Genomic DNA, 20,386 nt, shown 5'->3' with positions numbered 1-20,386 from the left:
AAAACCTAACACAGCGCACATACTTCACATCTGAATTACTTTTTTTTTTTCTTGGCCTAACACTTTCTGCCTTAAATTTTTGAATGTTTTCATTTCTCTCAAGAGTTGTTCTTGACATGTGAAAGAATAACTTCCTTCTGCAGCGATATAATGAGAGTGAAAATAGAAAGCTCATCTTGGACTCACTGTGTGCCTAAATCATGCCAAATGTGTTACCTGCATCATCTCATTTGCTCTTTGTGGCAAGGGTATGAGTTAAAAACTGAGGTGCAATTAAAGGTTGGAAACACGCCTGGGATGTGGAGCCAGGAACCCCCAAGCCAAGCCAGTTCTAAAGCCTGGCTCCTCATTATGCAGCTTGAAGAGAACATTCTTAGCCCAAAATCCCTCTGCTGCTCCTCCATCTTTTTTTTCTAAACTGGAGAATTTGTTTCTTCATTACTAGCCAACTTATATGTATGTTCCCAGCTATTTGACTTTTGCTATGATGTTCTTGAACAAGTTTTCTCACGTGTGAAACAAGCAAAGGATGGGCAGGGTATTGTGCCATCTCTAATTCCCTTTCATTTTAAATGTATGTGTCTATCTGCTTAGTCCACATGACTATCTGACCTGTAAAATAAAGCAGATCTGATTCTTGGAAATTCTGCCTATTGTACATGTCCCAGGACACTGTTCAAGCAGCTAAAGTGTTTTAGATTTTGATTATCATATGCAGGGCATCTTTTCTGTGTCATATCTCTTATTGAACATTTCCTGATTGTCTTCTAGGTTTTCCCTGTTGTCCCTGAGATCGCTGTCAGATAGGTACTATGACCCACAGTGAGCCAGTGGTCCTATAAAGACAGAGTACAGATAAGAGAGTGACTAGAGTGTCACACCTGGACTGTGGCTATCAGATTGCAAGCCAGGTGTCTTTGGTTTCAGGCTTGTTTCACTTTACCAGACTCCCTAGTCTCTCCAGAAGAAAGCAGGACTTTTCTTCCTTTGCTCTATTTCACCTATTATTGCTACTGCAGAATCCCTTGTCTTATAGTTATGACCAAAATGTCTATAAAGAAGCAATATGTTGGGAAGATTTAACTTTGCCTTACAGTACATAATAGCAAGGAAGGCATGGTGGCAGGGACAGGAAATAACTGGTCACATCACATTGACAGTCAGGAAGCAGAGTAGATAAGCCGTAGGACCAAGCTACAAAACATCTCTACCCACCTCCAGTTACTTAATTCCTCCAGTAAGTTTCCACCTCTTCAAAGATCCACAACCTTCCTAAAAGACCACCAGATAAGAACCAAGGGTTCAAACACATGAACCTGTGTGTGATACTTCACATTCAAATGTCAACACAGACTTCAGGTGTCCTTGAGACCTACATTCTCTGCTACCCCAGATGTAAGGCTGGGGTGATAAGAGAGCCTAGTGCAGCTGATACAGGCTTGAATTCTTTTTGCAGGGCATCCTTGGCTCAGGACTGGCACTGAAGGTTCAGGAGCAGCACCGTCAGAAGCACTTTGAGAAGAGAAGGAAGCCAGCCGCGGAACTCATCCAGGTCTGTGTAGCTGAGCATGAACTAGGATGGGCCCAGGGATGTGAGTGTGTGTGTGTGTGTGTGTGTGTGTGTGTGTGTGTGTGTGTATCTGAGAGAGAGAGAGAGACAGAGAAAAAGAGAAAGAACAAAAGCATATCCCTCAGCAGGAGTGGACCAGATTGCATTTGCTCCCTTCTAGGTGGCTAGAGACATCACCATGGTTACCTACACAATCTATGTGTGTTGATAGTGAAAGCCTTACCATTTTCCACCCAAATTCTAAGCTACTCAAGAAATGGATTCGACACTCAAGAGCAAAACCATTTGATTTTTTGGTTTCCTGATAATTTTGGAGTGAAAAATGTGGCTTAGGCCTGTGACTTCTTTTAGCCTCCTTAATCTTCCCACCCTAGGGTTGATCCAATGACACACATGCACACACACACCCCAAAAGATAGCTGACAACCCAGATACTTAGTGAACTACAATGAGTTCTGTGATCCCTTCCTGTCTGTCAACAGTAGAGAGCCCATTAATAAAGGGGGGAGCACAAGCATGTTCAAAATATTGGCTACTGAACCAGTTTGTCCTGACCCTCAACAAACATTGAAGAGGAAATGTTAGATACCTGGTTCTGCCCATCACTGTTACTGCTCTAACCATAGGCTGAAGGAAGAGTAATAACAGTGATGAGACAAGTGTAACTGTTTCATATTAGACGACAGGGGGAGTTTATATCTTAGGATTGTATGAGCTGTTGGGAGCAAGGGCATGTGTCCCAGCCGTGCCTTCCTGAGTGCCGAGGATATTGATGTACATCCTGAGGTTTTATCTAGCTGCAATGGGTGCTGCTGTGTGTCTGTGGTCCTACACAACAAGATAGCATCCTACATGATATGGTTGTAAACCAGTTTCAATGTTCAAAGTCTGCTTGTTCCTTTAAACCTTCAAAGCCTGGGCCATTAGAGTATTCCAGAAGTTAAGTCTATGAGAGCCACCTTCCAGGCTCTCATATACACAAAAGTAGCACAAAAGACTGTCTATTATCCTATTTTATTGACTGGTCAGTCCCAAGGAGCTTTCTGTAAAGAATAGTCGCTGTTCCTTTCAAAGATTTTCTACCTCCTCTTCTCTCCATCCCAATTAATTTCTCCATATCCCAGCTCATCACAACACCAGTTGTAGCTCTAAAATGGTCAGGAATGTTTTTTCTTCAAAGAAGTTATCAGAAACCAAGAATCTCTGCTTTTCTGAATCCTAGCTATATAAACAAATTCAAATTTTTAGGAGTCAAGACCTTAAGAGTTTTTTGTCATAGAATGCTATGTAAATATTTCATATGATGGCCATGTCATTCCATTTCCTCTTTTCTCCTCCTCAGGCTGCCTGGAGATATTATGCTACCAACCCCAACAGGTTGGATCTGGTGGCAACCTGGAGATTTTATGAATCAGTTGTCTCTTTCCCATTCTTCAGGCAAGTAGTCACTTATCTGAGTGCTCAGAGTATATGCGATATTCATTACCATGGTCTAGTCTTTGTATTATCTTCTCAGGGTTTGCAAAAGAATATTCTCCAGGGCAATGGGAAATGGTTCCCAGTGTGAGCCACATGTTAACATCACTGGATAACTTAAAAACAAAAACAAAAACAAAACCTTGATATTAAAACATACCCAACCTAATTAACTCTGAATCCTCAAAAGTAAACCAGGCATCACAAATCTTTAAAGACCTCTAGATGATTCCAGTGGGCACCTAGAGGTAAACAACATGGCGCTAGAAAATGTTGCTCTGAACAGAATCAGAAAACAGAGGAAGTTGAAGCCAGCACAATCAGCTTTCCTACCTGTCTGATAATTCCCTCACCTGGTCTAACCTATACTCACAGACAACTTCACAAAGGAAAGAAGGGCTCAGATGACCAAGGAGTCCTGGAAAGCCATTAACAGTGTTTCATGTTCTCAGGGTTGGAAGATTGAACTGAAGGTCATAATGATGGATAACCTCTTCCTAGGACCACCTTCAGGAAAGGATTGAGGAATGCAACATGCACTGATGTCCACTGCATTTCAAATATCAAAGTTTATGTTTCCTTTAGTTATGGCAGGTTCTCTGAGATAAGTCAGTGCTCACAAATACAGGAGGGTATTAGAGTTGATGCATTTTTTGAACATACAGAGCCAACATACACCTCCAGACTTTATGATGGAAGGGTGGTGGTGGTAAAACCATCTTGACAAGGAGCCATTATTTCATTCTTCCATAATGGTTCATGGTGGGCACCGAATACCAGGATAACAGATGATGAGACCAGGCTCTGCTTACCAATCAGTGACCTAGGGCTCAGAATTCCTGGATGTTTTGATAGTTCTCCGATGCACTTGCTCTTATTGCCTGGATTCCAAAACGAGCTCTTCATTTTCAGTGTTTTGATGTTGTGGCCTTGAAACTATAGTTTTGGATATAGGCAGATGTTGAACTTCTAGAACCCTTGACCAAACAGAAAAGGTAGAGGCACAATTAGCTCATTGCTGTGGTGCTGTCTGCTTTTGAAGCAGTGTTTACTGAAGCATGGTACACTGTCATTTCAGTGAATCAGAATGCAACCCAACAGTAGGGAAGTAGCTCTCTCAACACCTACCCAAGTCTCCCACGCACTCAGTATGAGATCTGTGACTGGATAATGCACGTTGCCTCCATGTGTCCTTCTCCTCTCACCATGATATAGGGCTAGGGATATAAGGAAACTGGGTGAACAAGATGGCTCAGTGGTTAAAGGCACTTGCCACTAAGCCTGATGACCTGGGTTTAATACCCATGCAGAAGGAAAGAACCAACTCCTACACTTTGTTCTCTGGCCTCCACATACAGGTACACACACACTGCCCCCTACTCATCAATCAATCTTAAAAGATTGAAGGAAATAGAACGGCACTGGTTTTATGGACTGGTTGCTTTAAAACTTTACAATTGATGACCATAACCAAGATGAAACTGTAGATCCTGACCATGACCTTCGAGATTTGCAAGCCCTGTCCCAGAAGAGCCTTTCCTGCCTCACAATCAATGGGCTCTCACTTCTCAGGAAGGTCAGATGCCATGAGCTGAGATAAAGCACTAATAAGAAGAGAAAAGAGACAGAAGGTCTGACTTGTGGAAGAAGTCAAGGAGGCTTAACTTGTAGAAGAGGCAAGAAGCAATGGATGAATTATTAAATAAAGCAACAAGTTTGAGTTATTCACTGTATCTTCTAACTTAGACTTACTTTTTTGGATGTTGCTAATTGTATTTCTAAAATCCCACTACTGCTATTACTGACTAGACTTAGATGCTGGGACTGCATAAATCAGAGCCTCCCTAGAATATGACAGTATCTTCTTCCCCCTTAAAAAAACAGAATGACCTTGGACTCAAAACCAAGAACTTGTGTACCCAGACTGAATGTAGAGTCTAGAAGATTTTCATTTACTCTGCATCCCAAGGCCTTGGCAATGGGCCTATTCTTTTTGGTTGATTTATTATAAATACAGCATTGTCCTGGCTGTCAGACACTTGAGGGCTACATTGTGTTGCAGACAGCTGCTGTAATATGGGAATGGCTTTTAAACTAAGAGGGAACATTTCTTTCTTGTTTTATTTCAAGGACAAAAGGACAAAGTCACTAGAGAAACTCGCTTAGCAACCACTCTGAAGTGAAGCATTCCTTTGGGAAAGGAATGTCCCTGAATGCCAACCCACACCATATGCTAGTAACAGAGGAAAAGCAGATACACACCATTGTCTCCTCACCTGGTTTCTAAAGGATTTTTTTCCTTTTATTTACATTTTAAATGCAGTTTTATTGAGATACATTTAACTCCCTCTAAAAGAATCTGATGGTTTAGTGATCTGAGTATATTCACAAAGTTGGATAACATTAAACACACTAACTCCAGGGTAATTTCATTATGTCAGAAAGAAATCTTGTCTTCATTTGTGACTTCTACTGGACCTCTCTTTGTCCATCCGTTATGACCATTTTTATAAGTGAAGAGTTAGAACACTGAGACTAATACCTGATGTGATCTGGCAAGTACATATGCTGGAACAAAACACAGAGCCCAGTTCTTCAGCCAACACTCTTGTTCTTTCCATTTTGTGTCTGAGAAGAAAAAATTATTTTAAAAAGAAGTATTTGGTACTCCGGCATATATTCACCTGCATCCCACAGGTTGGGTCAAGGGATATTTGTGTTAAAAAGGAAAATATGTAATAAAAATATTAAAAATTAAAAAAAGAAATGAAGCAAAAAAAAAAGAAAATCTAAAAAAAAAATGCCCATTTCTGAAGAAATTGATGTTGTGAGGGTAAAATGGAGTAAGATATGACTATATATGTCTTGGTACATGATTCATAACAATTTATTTGATCGATTATGATTAAGTCTTCACTGGAGGGATCCATGAACTACAGTGGAGATGAAATTGGAAAGAAAGACACTGAGTTCTGAAATTATAGCCTTAGGAAGCCACTGTTAGTGACCCCAGAGCTAGAACACCCTGTATGGATTGAGGCTTAGCCCAGTGGACTTGGATGGGAAAGACTGTTCTACATAGAGAAAGAGGGTAGAAGATTCTGGGCAGAGATGAGCAAAGGCTCAGAGTGGTAAATAAGTGGCCAGCCTGTGCTATGCCTCATCACTACAGGGCATGTTCTAAAGACAAACTGCCTGGGTTGGGATTCCAACTCTACTGCTTTACATCTGAAACCTTAGGCAATTTACTTAACTTCTTTGTCCCTCAACTTTCTCAACAGAAAAAAAAAATAGTATGACAACAGTAGTTACTCTTAGAGTTGGTATAAAGCTTAATTGATGTTTCCAAAAAACAGCACTTACAATAATAACTGATGAGAGAAGAGACTTGAAATAATTTACTGTCCAGTGAACACTGTTGACCATGCTGGTAGAGAGGGATGGGAATATACAACTATATTTGGCAGTCTTGACTTCTTGATGTGACTCTACTTCAAAACAAACTTTCTGAGTTCAGTGATAAATCCTGGTGTTGAGTAGTCTGTTACTCACTTTCTTGATGAATAAGCAGCTGAGACAAATGGGAGCACAGGACCAAATGGTGGTGGCAGGGACATGGGGCACATGGCAAAGTCGCCTCATCCTTCGGTTTCCTTCCACACCTACCGTCCTTTTCCAGAATTTTTTTTTTCATTTATCCTATTCTGCTTTGCAAGGGAAGCTTTAAGACAGACTTTGGGGCAAGAATGAACCATTTCATGCTGTTTATGGGTCTTTCTCTTTTTCTCCCCCCTTCCCCCCCCATAGGAAAGAACAACTGGAAGCAGCAGCCAGGTACATTTTTGATTATAAATACCCTCTCCATTTCACCATTGGTTTGGGGGGAGGGTTCAGCCCTGCATGCTGGAAAGCTGCTAGGTAGCCTTGTTGGTCACAAGTTAGTCTTTGGTGCTCACTCTGTTGCTGACCACCAATTCCTCTGCCATTTCATGTGAATTTAGTCAAGTACAACTTCGTATGAATAATAGCAATAGCTACATACCAAATGTCTATCTCCTTAGAGCTAAGCTCCAAAAAGGTAACCAGAGTTGATCTGCACAGTCACCATGTGAGATTAGTCCTACTATCCTCCTTTGAGTATAAAGAGACCAAGATTCAGAAAGGTTCATCTGTCCCTTCTGAATTCTCACAGGGACTAACAAAACCAAAAATCAAACTCAGATCTGAATGTTAAAATAATGTTTACCATTGTACTTTTTCCCATTTGTTCCTTGGACTCCCAGATGGCATTTCTGAAAGCAAATACAGACTGCAATTCATGATCCCCACACACCCGAGGCTTCCAATAAATCATAAATACTGCACGCTGCTGCAGAGGCAAGAAAAGGTTCAGGGTTGTATATAACTACTTTTCTCAATTTCCTAACCCTCTGTCAAAGTTGCCCAAGATCTGGACCCTGTTTTAGTTTATAAAACAAGATGATTCATTTTTGTAAAATAGTGTGAGGTGATGTGTGAGATATATAGTGAGATGTGAGCACACAGCTCACAGATGTATTGATTTAAATTTATGGACTATTTTCTGGAAATTTCCATGTAGCAGTTTTGGATTATAGTTAACTGTTATTTACACACATATATGAATATACTGCACTATAGTTACTGGCTACGTGTACTAAATATTACTTTAAATATGCCTTGGAATTTCTGATTCTGGTTCAATTGATGTCCAGATAGGTACATTTGAGGATTTCTGGGGGGGGGGTGGTGGAGGGGAGGTTCTTTGGGAATGGAAAAGAGGTTCCCTGAAAAGCAGCAATGAGCTTATTTGTGTCTTTGTAAGAACCCTCCACTCTGCCAAGGTACAGAGAGCAATTTATTACCTGATTTGTTAGAGTTAGAGTTGGGTGTCTGTTGGCTCTCCCTGCAAGGAGATCAAAGTTGGTTACAGATGCCACTCAATCATCTTCATCCAGGATTTGAACCGTAGTCAGGGAGGGCTTGTAGATTGGCGAGGGAGGTGATGGGAGCAAGTATAAACACACATCCTAGAGTAAGAGACAGAGAGATCTTGAGGAAGTATGGGCTCAGTTCCTTCTTACAAGAAGCCAGGTGACATCTAAATGTTTAACAGTAAACAGATGCTTTAAATGAAAGAAAACTTGCTCCTGTTCATTGCTACCTTACGATCAGCTTCTTCAGTAGGCTGCCAATCAACTGACATTCCAGTCCCACTTCATTATTATCTCCAAATATAGTAAAATCTGAACTTTATCTTATTACCTCTTTCTAGAACAAACAGCTCACATTTTCTGGCTTGTTTGATAACACGAGGAAAGAGTTACATTTCCTGTTTCTTTTCAGATCCAGATATATTCTTTAGGGGAAGAAAGGAATCACTTAGTCAGCATATTGGTGGGATCTCAAGTTCTTGCTTGCTTACAACGTGAGCGTTTAGTTAGGGCTTTCTTGACTCTTTTGATTATGTAGACTGGCTTGTGGAACATAAGCACAGCTGAATACTTATGGTTGACTAGAGGATTGGCTCAGATAATGTTACACTTCTTTCTTCGCATGTATGCTCGTGAGATTAACCAACAGAAAAAGAGACGACTTCCATGATAGGCTCACAGAGAGATGAACACTTGATAGGATATGCTGCTTAACTCTTATAAAAATGGAAGCAGTTGGCTCCCCTACCTCTTCTTACCTGCTTTGGATATCTACTGTGTGTGTGTGTGTGTGTGTGTGTGTGTGTGTGTGTTGAGGCTAAACCTATGTCTGAAATATAGAAGGAACACCATAAATAAGTATTTATGAGTGAATAAATAACCTATCTTACCCAATGCTACTTTCAAGGGGTTGATAGAAAATTCTCACACACCTTACACTCCACACAAACACAAAATAATAATCAGGGTAGAGGAATATCCCTAAAGTGCAAGTAGTCAATGCCCTCATGAATACCAAGAGAACTCAGTTAACTCACTGGAGACATGATCTGGCCTCAGAGTCTCCATTGGCAGAGAACTCTTCTTGTATGACTCCATATGACTCTGTTGCCTGTTCTACTTGGGATTCTACCCAATGTACTCTGCTGAAAGTGACATTCTCTGACTCTTCACTCTTACCCCATCGGTGGTTTTGCCTTTGATCCTGCTTCAGTGCCCTTCTGAGTCATTGGTGTCTACTGATGATTGCCTAATAGACTTTTTTCTTGTCTGCTTTCTCTAGTAGACCTGATAGCTCTGAAGCACTTCAACATAACCTGACAACCTGGTCAACTTTGTGTACATACACAGAGAAAGTGGGTAGACAGAGGATAGGTAAAAGTGGTAGTAAATACATAGTAGATAGAAAGTGGGTAGATGCAAGATGGATAAGTTATGATCCAATAGGTAGATAGATGGATGAGGGATGGATGCAGATAGATAGTGGGTAGATGAATAATGAATGGGAAAAGTCTATATTATATAAGTATCATAAAGTCAATTTACACTACTTTACATTAACTTTTAAAAGAAATGTAATAGCTGACATATTCATTAATTGAAGGTCAGAAGCCTCTGGGTTCAAGGATAAGGACTTTCTGGATTTTTCTCCTTCATCTTCTATCTTTCTTCATTCCATGATGGCTTTACTCTCATCACTGACTTTCCATGTATTGATTCATCTGTGTTTGCTAACAGACCCATGATAAAATGTTGTCTTTCCTCTGTAGACTTAATACTCATGAGCTAGCCATTTCAAAAACCTAGGGAAGCCTTCATATTGGCCCAGTTTCAGTATATATTCATGTTTTGGACAATTTCTTCGGCTTAGAAATAGAGAGTACTACTGACTAACCCCTATGGTACTTTTCTACCACAATGGATTAAGGTATTATGATTGACAAATGCCATTAGAGTTCACTTGGGTAAACTGAAAGAATAGAGGAAGTTCCTAAATGTAATGACATACTCCCTCCCCACATGAATGATGAATGTAACAGCAAGCAGACAAAAACAGTTGTTATCTGCCAGGTCATAATGTCCATCCATTAATTTCAAAGTCTTGGTAATAATATTGCACCAAGGATCATCCAAATTAAACTATACTAAGCTTCATTTATCCTAAACTGTGTTGGGAGCGGCTGGCATTTTATGTTCTGGCCATGACTTTAACCATCAGTTATAAGTACTCAGAATATAGTCACCAAGACTCCTGCTGAAAGTTAGGGTGTCTTTGTGATGGAAACTATGAGTTTTAAATTCTGAAAACAGGTAACTGTGTTGACAGCTGCTTGCTTGAACCCAACTGTTCATTTGTATTTTCAAACAATTCACTCTGAATGACAAACAGCCTTTAGAATGTGTATTTGTCTTTGAAGAGCAAAAACATCATTGCAGACACCTTCCTTTTCTCTTGCCTTGGGATTATGACTCTCTCAATTAGTAGAAGATTATTCTTTGGATCAAAGAATTTAAAACAATGGCAGTAACTTAAAAAGAATGAGTATCTTTTGCCCAGTACAGCTCTATGTATATCAAACCTTACAGTCAACCTATGATCTAAGTACTATTTTTAATCTTCATTTTATGCACAATAACTGAGATTCAAAGAGGTTAAGGACTATGCACAGGTTTTGTATATAGAAATCTACAAAGAAGTGCTTGCATCTAGCTGGTCTGGTCAACAGGTCCTGGTCCCAAGCATAGAGCTAATCTCTGCAGTTGCTTATATGATCACTGCAGGTGTTCCTTTGCTTGTTTGTTTTCCTTTGCCCTGTCTTGGCTCACAGGGCTGCAGTCCTTGCCAGCAGAAGAGGCTATGGAGACCAGAAAAGGCACAGAGCCAGAACCCATTGTGCAAGGAAGAACATGCAGCCCAGTGCAGTTCATACTGTCTGTCCCTCTGACATCACCACATGAAATTCGTCTCACAGTCATGTGTGCTGTTGGCAATAAAGTCTTTCCAAACCATAGAATCAGTGATTGTAAAAGGGAAAGAGGAATTTTGACAGCACTTAACCCAATCCCCTAATTTTACTGATGAGAAAATCTCTACTCAGTACAAAACAAGAGGTTCGAGTGTGACCCTGTACAATTAGTATTTTCTCCTGCTCTCCAGACCTACAACAATGGCCCAAGCTGCAGAATAATAGATTCTGGACCGAGATTTTGGCCAAAGTGTTATATCCTGAGTGATCCCTGTCATGTGGTAAATGCTATCTATGTATCTCTCTATTTTCCCTGGGAAATAATTGGGATATCAGAGCTATTTAAAACACACCATTCACACTGGATTATGATAAGGTTGGGACTTAGATGTCAGAGAGGAATCAATACCTAGGTTTTATCTGCAGTACTGGCTCTGGGCCTGACATTTCATAATACTTCCCACCAAGTCTGGCTTTGATAAAAACAAAGGGACATGCCAGATACTGTCCCCACCACCAAAGTAAGGGTATGTATGGCATGACCCTTATGACTCCTTGATCCAAGAAAATCTGGAAAGATACCATATATGGTTACTGATTATGAAAATGTGACCTACTCCTTCAAGCAATGAGTATCCATTTGCATTGATAACCCAAGCAAATGACTTACCTCTCCAAAGGGAGGGAACTAGCTGACAGCTAATGTATTGTTCTAGGTTCTTCAGAACGTATGGAAATTCCATTTTTGTGTCTGTGAAAATATGAAAGAGGATGTTCCTCTCTATATACATGTCATGTAACATCTCTCCCTACAAGCTCCTCATTCCTTAGCTCAGAGGAACTTGGCACAGCTCTTCTCATCCCACAATTCTGAAGGCAGTACTTAATTAGCCATTCAATTGTCAATTATTGATATGTTAGTGTCCCCAGACAGCCTTAAAAAATTACCACAAGCTGAATGACTGGATGATTTAAAACAAATGAAATTTACCATGGTTCAAGAAGCTGGTATTCTGATTTCAAAGTGTTGCCTAGACCATAGTCCCTCCAAAATTTTGAGTATGATCTTTCTTGCCTCTTCCTAGCTTCTGGTGACCACTGACAATCCTTGGTTTGCCATCAGTCCAATCCATGTCTCTACCTCTCCCGGTCTTTTCCTTCTTTAGAATATCTATGTCAATCTCTCTTTTCTTTTTACTATAAAGACACTAGTCATTTGATTAAAAGTCCACCTGCTCCAGTATGACTTAACTTGGTTATATCTCATAGGTATATAGCATATTGATTTCACACTCATAGGCATATTTTCGGTCTTGAACTTATGTGGAAGAAGATATAATTCAAAGGTCTATTGTGGTAATAATCTAGGCAAGACCCGTTTCTTCTACTCAGATAGAAACTGACCAATGATGGAGAAGTTCTACGCTACTCTTTGATATCTCTTGTTTTCCTGGGTATTTTGTGTTTGACATCAGTGAGCTGTGAACAGTCAGCAGGTCTGAGTAACTGCAGGTGGAGCCCTCTAATATTCAAGGCTCATGAGGCCTGTGGTATTAGAACCATTATGTACTACAAGTTTCACCACTCCTGTGTAATCCTATGAAGTAAATATTCTTCACCCTTTCATAGAGATGATGTTGAAGCTTCCAGGAAGGGTTAGCTATGAGGATTCTTCAGTCATTGACTACAACCAGTGTTATGAATCTCAGCCTGAGAGGTGTCTATTTGAAACCTTTGATCCTAAAGACTCAACAGCTCTCTGGAATTCTCCTGGAGACCTGGACCAACAACAAATTTCCTTTTCTGCCTCCTCACAGATTTAATCATCTTGAATTCTCAGCACCCAACTCTCTGTCTCCGTCTCCGTCTCTCTGTCTCTGTCTCTCTCTCTGTCTCTCTCTCTCTCCATCATCTACTTCAGACGCTCTTCTTTTTGTCCTGGCTGCTCTCAAACACATCTGTGTCTTATTCAGCTATTTGTCCTCACTGTCTTGCTGTTTTCTCTGCTCTTGCTGCCCTGGCCACATCTTCCTGCTGCCTGTGCCATCATTGCCCCCACTGCTGTCTCTTCTGTGTCCTTCTTTGTGTTGCCAGATCAACCCGCAACTAAAGATTGTGGAAAGGCCAGACAAAAGAAGCCTTTAATTGGACTAACTGTGGGAAGAACAGGGTAGTCAGCTCCCAGAGGCTTCCTCACTCAGGGCACTTGAACAGCTTGATAATAGACCTGAGAGTCTATTCTTGGGGCAAGCACAGTCATTAATTTTAGCCCAGTTACAGCTTCACCATTTCAGCACCTCAGCGAATCATAGCATATGGTATGAACTATTTCAAACAGCCCTGACTGAGGCTGGGCCTTGTCATATAGTTTTCTAGATACATCCACAGGCAGTTCAAGATGGCTGGCAGTAACGTGAGGGTAATTTGGCTGACCATTTGACTGACAGCCTTTTTGCTCAAGACTGCTAAGGGAGCTAGAGATAATACAATAGCTACTAACTAGAAAATTCGAATGCCCAAACTCCCAAAGGCTGCTTTTTTTTTCAAGAAAAAATGAAATACCAGGAGTGCTGATAATCAGAACTTAAGTAATTTATCATTAACACTAAGAGTAATTTTAGCAGGTTTTAATATGCTTTAATATTATCCCATACTGGCTCAGTAGCCTAGGGAGATGTGTGCCACTTGTTCCATCTCACTACCTTCTGGAAAAGCAAATGTGATAAGATTGTACATCGTAGAAAGCCATCAGAATCAAGGCAAGAGATTTGGGTTAGACATTCTTGTAATAGTAGTATTCATTTTAATAACATACTGAAGAAGATTATGGAGCTTCGTGAGATTACAAACAGCAACAGAGAACCACACCATGGCTGGATTTTGAACCCAGCTGCCTGGATCCCTTCAAATCTATAGTCCTGTATCTTTTCTCACCAGGGACTCAAAGTAATAAGGTAGTAGAATTAAGAAGTGGTCCCAGGAATTAGAAATGACTCGTCCTGTGTTCTGGGTGACTTGGAGCACCCTGTACAACCTCCCTGTGTCTCAGTGTCCTAGACACTGAAATGAGAACCATGCTACTACTGATCACACATGCTAGTTGGGATGCATCTGTTCCATCTGAAAAGCAAATGCCTTCTAGGGATCAATGTCAAACAAATGATGTACTGTTGATGCACAAAAGTGACTACATGGAGAAAACATTGTTAGGAGACCAACACAGACAAGCACTTGCTCTTCACTTTTATACTCTGTCGTGGTCTCTGTAGAGGCCAAGTAGAGGTTCCCAAATTGTTGTTTAACTAAACTGTCGTTAGATGCTACCAATGCCCTCTAAGACCATCTTAAGTAGCACAAAAATCATCAGTGAGTTGATGATTTTGAATGCCGGTGGTTAAGCTCCATAGATGAGAATCCCTTGGAACATGCTATGGGAATATTGCATGTTGGGTATTATATTGAACATCTAGATATGTTGAAATGTTATCCTGGAGGTTAATGCTCAGGCCCCAGCCAAAGTTTCAGATGAGACTCATTGTAATTCAGAAGTAAACAGAGATATAGTTTCTCCGTGTAGATATCAGAGCACATCAAAGTTCTGAATGTCAGATAACTTTTTCACCATGGAACGTGGCTAGTGTTCCCATTGAACATGGGTGTTAGGATCAGAAATAGAAACCCAGGACCAGTTTGATTTTACTTTTTCATCCCCACTTCATCTGTTTTCAGTTTTCAAATCCAAATATGGATATTATTTGTCTGCACTTAACAAACCAGGGACTCTTACTCTCCAAGGAAGACTGTTGTCAGCACCTTCTCCATTGTACTCCAAGAACAGGGCCTGTATTGTGCACTGGGAGTCCATATGGAGAGGGACAGAAATGGGTTTTGAGATTCACTCACCAACATTGCCTTGCACTTCATTATCTTTTGGGGTCTCAGATTTCATGCAACCCAATTAATAAGTAAGCTGAGCATCCACTTTGCTGGAGGGAGAATTCTGTAAGCCTCTTAGGTGCGGAGTCTGTCGTAAATCAGAGCTGAGGCTTCTATGCCGATGCATCTGTATTCCTGAGACAGTTGAAAGTGTCATCTGAGACCAGTGGGCTATTAAATGAGCATGGCGAAAGCAATTCAGACTCTAAAGAGATGCAATGGGGCATCTGGATTCCAAGAAAATGAATCTTGAATCTCAGAACTGATAGACCAAGAGAGTCTTCTCATTATCCTTCCTGTATTCAGAGGTTATGCCGAAATTCCAGGTCAGGACAAAGTAGCTGTCATTAATTTTGTCCTTATTTAGTATATCTGTAATTAATATCTTCACATTTTATCTTTTACCAAAGCAGAATGTTGAGTTTTAAGGCAAGCATTAAGTAGATATAAAATGCTCTATAAATCCCCACGCTTGTCTCACTTCATATATTTTTTTAAACTGAAATACAAAAGCCTGCCTTTATGCCCCAAGGAATTATGTTGATCCCTTCCACACATGTCATCAGCTTTCTACTGCTTCTATGAGAAGAGGATTATTTTCTAAAATAGTGGTGACAGCCAGTGCTTAGTGAAGGCTTCCTGCATCATAGATGGGGATAAGAATTTCCCGTGCGTTAGCACATTTGACATATAATAAGTTCTGTGAATGCAAGCATAAAGTCATCATCTTACACATAAGGAGTCTTGCAACCAGAGAAGAAGAAGAAGAAGAAGAAGAAGAAGAAGAAGAAGAAGAAGAAGAAGAAGAAGAAGAAGAAGAAGAAGAAGAAGAAGAAGAAGAAGAAAGAAGTAGTTATGGTCCTAGGTCACATGGGTTATCAAGATGGCCCCACTCAGCCGATTTTTGTCCTTGAAGGTTATATGTGAGGTATGCTGGCCATTTAGAAGTGCCAAGTAGGCTGTTCCTCCTCCGTGACAGAGGAAAACCTGTGCCTTTGAAGCACTAGAGTGCTGAATTTCCCAGAGTACAGTATATACAGACATTGTTTCAAGTAGCACTTAATGATGAGACTGGCTGAGATAGCAAGAAAGGGCACTGGCAAGCAAGAGGGCCTGGTTGTGTGTCTTGGAGAGTGGTATATATGGAAGAATACTTACACTGTATATGATAAGATGGCTTGGAGGTAAAGGCCCTTGCCAGCAAGCCTGATGACTTGAGTTTAGTCTCCAGAAGCCACATGGTAGAAGGAGAGAGCCGATTCCTGCAAGTTATCCTCTGACTTCCACATATGCACAGTGGCACACATGCTTGCACAACCACACACGACATAAATAAATGTAAATTGCTTATTGTAATGTATAGTAATAAAAGAAACATTCTATTGAAACAGGCTTGTGAAATAATGTTTCGATGGAATCACACAAGAGCTTCTCTATGGTGTACCTTGTGCCACATATACCTGGGGCTGGGTTAAACACCCTCACAATATTAGACTGGAAATGAGTTTGTCACCTCCACTAATAATGGAAAGGGATGTTTAATTTTGAAAGTTAATAATTTGAAAGCAAACTTTCCCCATTAAAGCTTATGAACCCACTAGGTTCTGTCAGAGGAATCTGTTTGTGGACAATGGTTAAAATGTGCCTTCTTTGTGTAATTTACGTCACACTTTTGTGATTGATTGGTGTGTGATGAAATTTATCTGTGTTCATCACTATTTGGACACCATGAAATGGTAAGGAGAAAAATGAAGTTATTGATAGCAAGAAGAGCATGAAGAACAAAGAACTTTTGTTGTATATGACTACACATTAGTAGTATCTTGTCCGTGGGGGATCTATTACAAGCCCCCCATACAAGCTTTAGATAGTATCAAACCCTATAGATACTGCATCTTTTCCAATACATGCATACTATGATAAAGCTTAATCAATTAAGTATTAGAAAAGACTAATGAAGGTAACTAATTAACAATTATAAAGACATTCTCAGAAAAGATAGGTAAATGTACCTTCCCTCTTACCTTAACTCTCCCTGATCTATAGTGTATTTTTTTAGAGAACTTGACTGCAGGCACTTGAAACTGCTTTGGTAAAGGATGCCACTGCATATCCTGTCCCTGTTTTAGGCTCCACATAAAAACAGGAGGAAATCCAGGGATGTTGGAAATTTGCTCAAGATGTAACCAATAATAAATATTCACAGGTAGAATTAGGATTTGAACCACTCCCCAAACCTAGCTAATTCCTATCTGCTGAATCAGGTTATCTCTCTGGGTGCACAGTGTCCACACTTCCTCAGAGGAGAATGTGATTCTTTAGGGAGGGATGGGAAGTTACAAGAACCTGCACTGAAGGAGGAAAATTGTTCACTTTTGCTTATTTTGTAGCCAAAAGCTGGGTCTCTTGGATCGGGTTCGCCTTTCTAATCCTCGTGGTAGCAATACTAAAGGAAAGCTATTTACCCCTCTGAATGTAGATGCCATAGAAGAAAGCCCTTCCAAAGAGCCAAAGCCTGTTGGCTTAAACAATAAAGAGCGTTTCCGCACCGCCTTCCGCATGAAAGCCTACGCTTTCTGGCAGAGTTCTGAAGGTAACGCCCTTCTCTTCTTTCAGCTTCTCCACTTCCTTTCCCAGCCCTCCCTCTCCTTCTCACCTTTCCCTCTCTCTGCTGAAGACCTCCTGAATCCACAAAGCAAATCTTTCCCATCCCTCCTTCAACCAACTTCAAGCCTCACTTTACTTGGGCTGGATGTATCGGTGGCATAGTGGAAGAGTCATAAATGAGGAAAGTTCCCAGTGCAGGAGGCTAGTATCACCTCTGTGCTTCAAATCAAAACCTTTCCAAGGAGCCATAGGACCTGCACTGTGATTGATAAGGGTGGCCATGATGAGCCAGTTGTCATGAAGGGCAACTGGACAGATATAGAGAGTCAGGTACATCACTATCTGGAAATATACACACCATAACCCTCAGGAATGGAGAAAAAGGCATCAGAAAAAAATGTTCTCTGTGTTAAAAACTATAGAAACAATGGCCTCATGAACCTATGCCACTTTGTAGTAGGCAAAACAAGGGGGAAAATGTCATTCTAGGTGTCTGAAGCTGCCAAGGGCTTCACACTGGTTTCTTTCTCCTGAAAGCTTCCAGTAACTCAGAAAGTGACCTGCCAAGGTCATGAGCAGAAATTCTGACAGCAAGAACCCAACTCAGGTCTGTCCCAGTGTGAGGTCCACATGTGTGCCTTTTGCTGCTCATGGGCTCCCCCACACACACACCTGCATAGCTCTCCAGAATTACCTCCTAGCATCATCCTTCACAGCAGCTATGACCTTCTCCTATTTCTGATTCTAGCTTCTGGACCACAGAGTGGGGATGCTAAGGAAGGGTAAATGATGTCACAACTGGGGTCCAAAATATGGGAATAAAGCTGAGGTGTGAATAAGGTACACACTGGAGATTCTGGTTCCACAACGGCCTCTGAGATTTTCCATTTATGATGGACTCCATTGACATACACTTCTCCCTCACAGATGCTGGGACAGGCGACCCTATGGCAGAAGACAGGGGCTATGGGAATGACTTCCTCATTGAAGACATGATCCCTACCCTAAAGGCTGCCATCCGAGCTGTCAGGTGATGACCCTTCTCCCCACCTAAATGCCAACCCCAGGCTTCACCTTCATGCCCATAGGACACAGCTGGTAAAGAACCTTTGGAACTTGAAAGAAAACAGGAGCCACTTCCTGGTCACCTTGAGTCGGGTTCTGTTAATACTTCTTACTCTATGAAGAAAGCTACCCACAGTACAATGATTCTTTCTTTCACAATAGTCAGACATCTGTTTGGAAACAGTGTTGCTTTAACCTTCCTGACAGCACATCCATCAGTGTCATCGCAGGCTGACTTTAACCAGCATATATTATAAGGGGCATCAGAGTGTGTGATAAGAACCCATGGAGCTTTTCCTCGACGATCACCTCAGTTGTTAAGGATAGCTTTTTTTCCTGCCTCTCTTTGTCCATCTATTCTTTTGAATCAGCATTTTAACAAGAATAAATTATAGATGCTTTTGTCTGATCAAGAGAACATAATATGCTCTGTTTCTAGTTTGCTTGAGAATTCTTCAGGGAAATCAAGAGAATATGTTAATTCTTAAAGAAAATATATCAGGCTCTGGGTATATTCTCACTTTAATGGGTGACAGAAATTAGTTACACTATCTCCAGCAAGATGGCCAGTCTAATAAACAAAGGAGCCAAACAGTCTTGTAAGATGTGAACTCCAGCAAAGGCTGAGGTGTGTCTCCTCTCCATTGTGTTTGATGTGACAGGAAGGCTGTTAGGTAAAAATGCATCTGTTACATTTGTTAATGACTGTGCAGACTCATTCAGGGAAAACCAGTTGGTCAGACTGATCCAGAGGGGGACTCTACTGAGATATTCCAGGCTCCTGTAACTGCACTCCAATTTATATAATTTTTTCAGATGCCTTAATTAAAGGTATAGCAACTCTTTTCTTTTAAGGGTCAATATTCTAGGTTTTGTGGTCCCTAGGTCTCCATCTCAAGAATTTAATGTTGCTATCCTAGCACATACAGCCACACACAGCATAAGAGGGAGCATGGGCTGAATTCCATTAAAATCTCTGAGCCACTGTTCTGAACCACAGAAGTTGTTCCCCTTCACATGAAGCTAGGTAAAGGGCAGGTATAAACTGGCAAGAAATTCTGTATCATGAGGTTTAAGACAAAATGAACTTGAACTGTGTCATTCAAGAAGACTCCTGCCAATGGGAACTGGTCGGGTTTGGAGGGGTGGAGCCTCCTGACACTAAGCTGTAAGCTTAGGTTGACACTATGAACAGAAAGATGGAATCCAAAGAGGGCAGCAGCCTTTAGGGGGAGCCTTGTTGATTTTCAGGAAGGAGGGAGTGAAGGTGTCTCCATGCTAGACGGAACCTGTATAAATTCACAGAACAGAGCCCTAAGGAGATCAGAGCAAAAGAATTAGAAACTACTGCTCTGGTTTGGTTTTCTTACTCATTTTGAGATCTTGAAACTGAGTCCCATGTCATCCTGGTCTACCTCTCCTTGTCCATCTATAGATGAGCTTAAACTTCTGACCTTTCTGTCTCTACCTGTAAGTTCTGGAATTGTAGACATATAACACCATGCTTAACTACCAGTGTGGTTTGGATGTAGAATGTCCAGGTATTTGCACACCTGGTCTGCAAGAAGTGGTGCTCTTTTGTACGATTGTTGAATATTCTGACATAGACCTAGCCAGGCACAATTAAGACTATAATATGGGGATGGCACTTGAAGATTTATTATAGCTTGATCCCTGCTGTATCTTGATCTCTCTGTTTCCTGGTCTATAATGTGACTAAACTACTATGGGCTCTGGATGGTACCCTTAAGAGATGTTTCTTCCTCCATGCCTTCCCCACCAGTTGACATTCCCATAAAACTATGAGCAGAAAT

At 40.9% G+C, this 20,386-nt stretch overlaps 1 protein-coding gene across 4 annotated transcripts in view; it reads left to right on the top strand.

The window, feature by feature from the left end:
- Nucleotides 1–20,386, top strand: part of Kcnq3 (potassium voltage-gated channel subfamily Q member 3) — a 277,993-nt gene that overhangs the window by 247,597 nt on the left and 10,010 nt on the right. For all 4 annotated transcript variants that reach the window (XM_029469949.1, XM_029469950.1, XM_029469948.1 and 1 more), the window contains 5 exons: nt 1,457–1,552; nt 2,913–3,007; nt 6,854–6,880; nt 17,291–17,493; nt 18,435–18,537. In XM_029469949.1, coding sequence (XP_029325809.1) covers nt 1,457–1,552; nt 2,913–3,007; nt 6,854–6,880; nt 17,291–17,493; nt 18,435–18,537 — 524 coding nt within the window. The remainder of the gene's footprint in view (nt 1–1,456; nt 1,553–2,912; nt 3,008–6,853; nt 6,881–17,290; nt 17,494–18,434; nt 18,538–20,386) is intronic.

This window comes from Mus caroli, chromosome 15 (genome assembly GCF_900094665.2).
Source record: "Mus caroli chromosome 15, CAROLI_EIJ_v1.1, whole genome shotgun sequence".
Lineage (NCBI taxonomy): Eukaryota > Metazoa > Chordata > Mammalia > Rodentia > Muridae > Mus > Mus caroli.
This window is presented reverse-complemented; position numbering and strand designations above follow the sequence as displayed.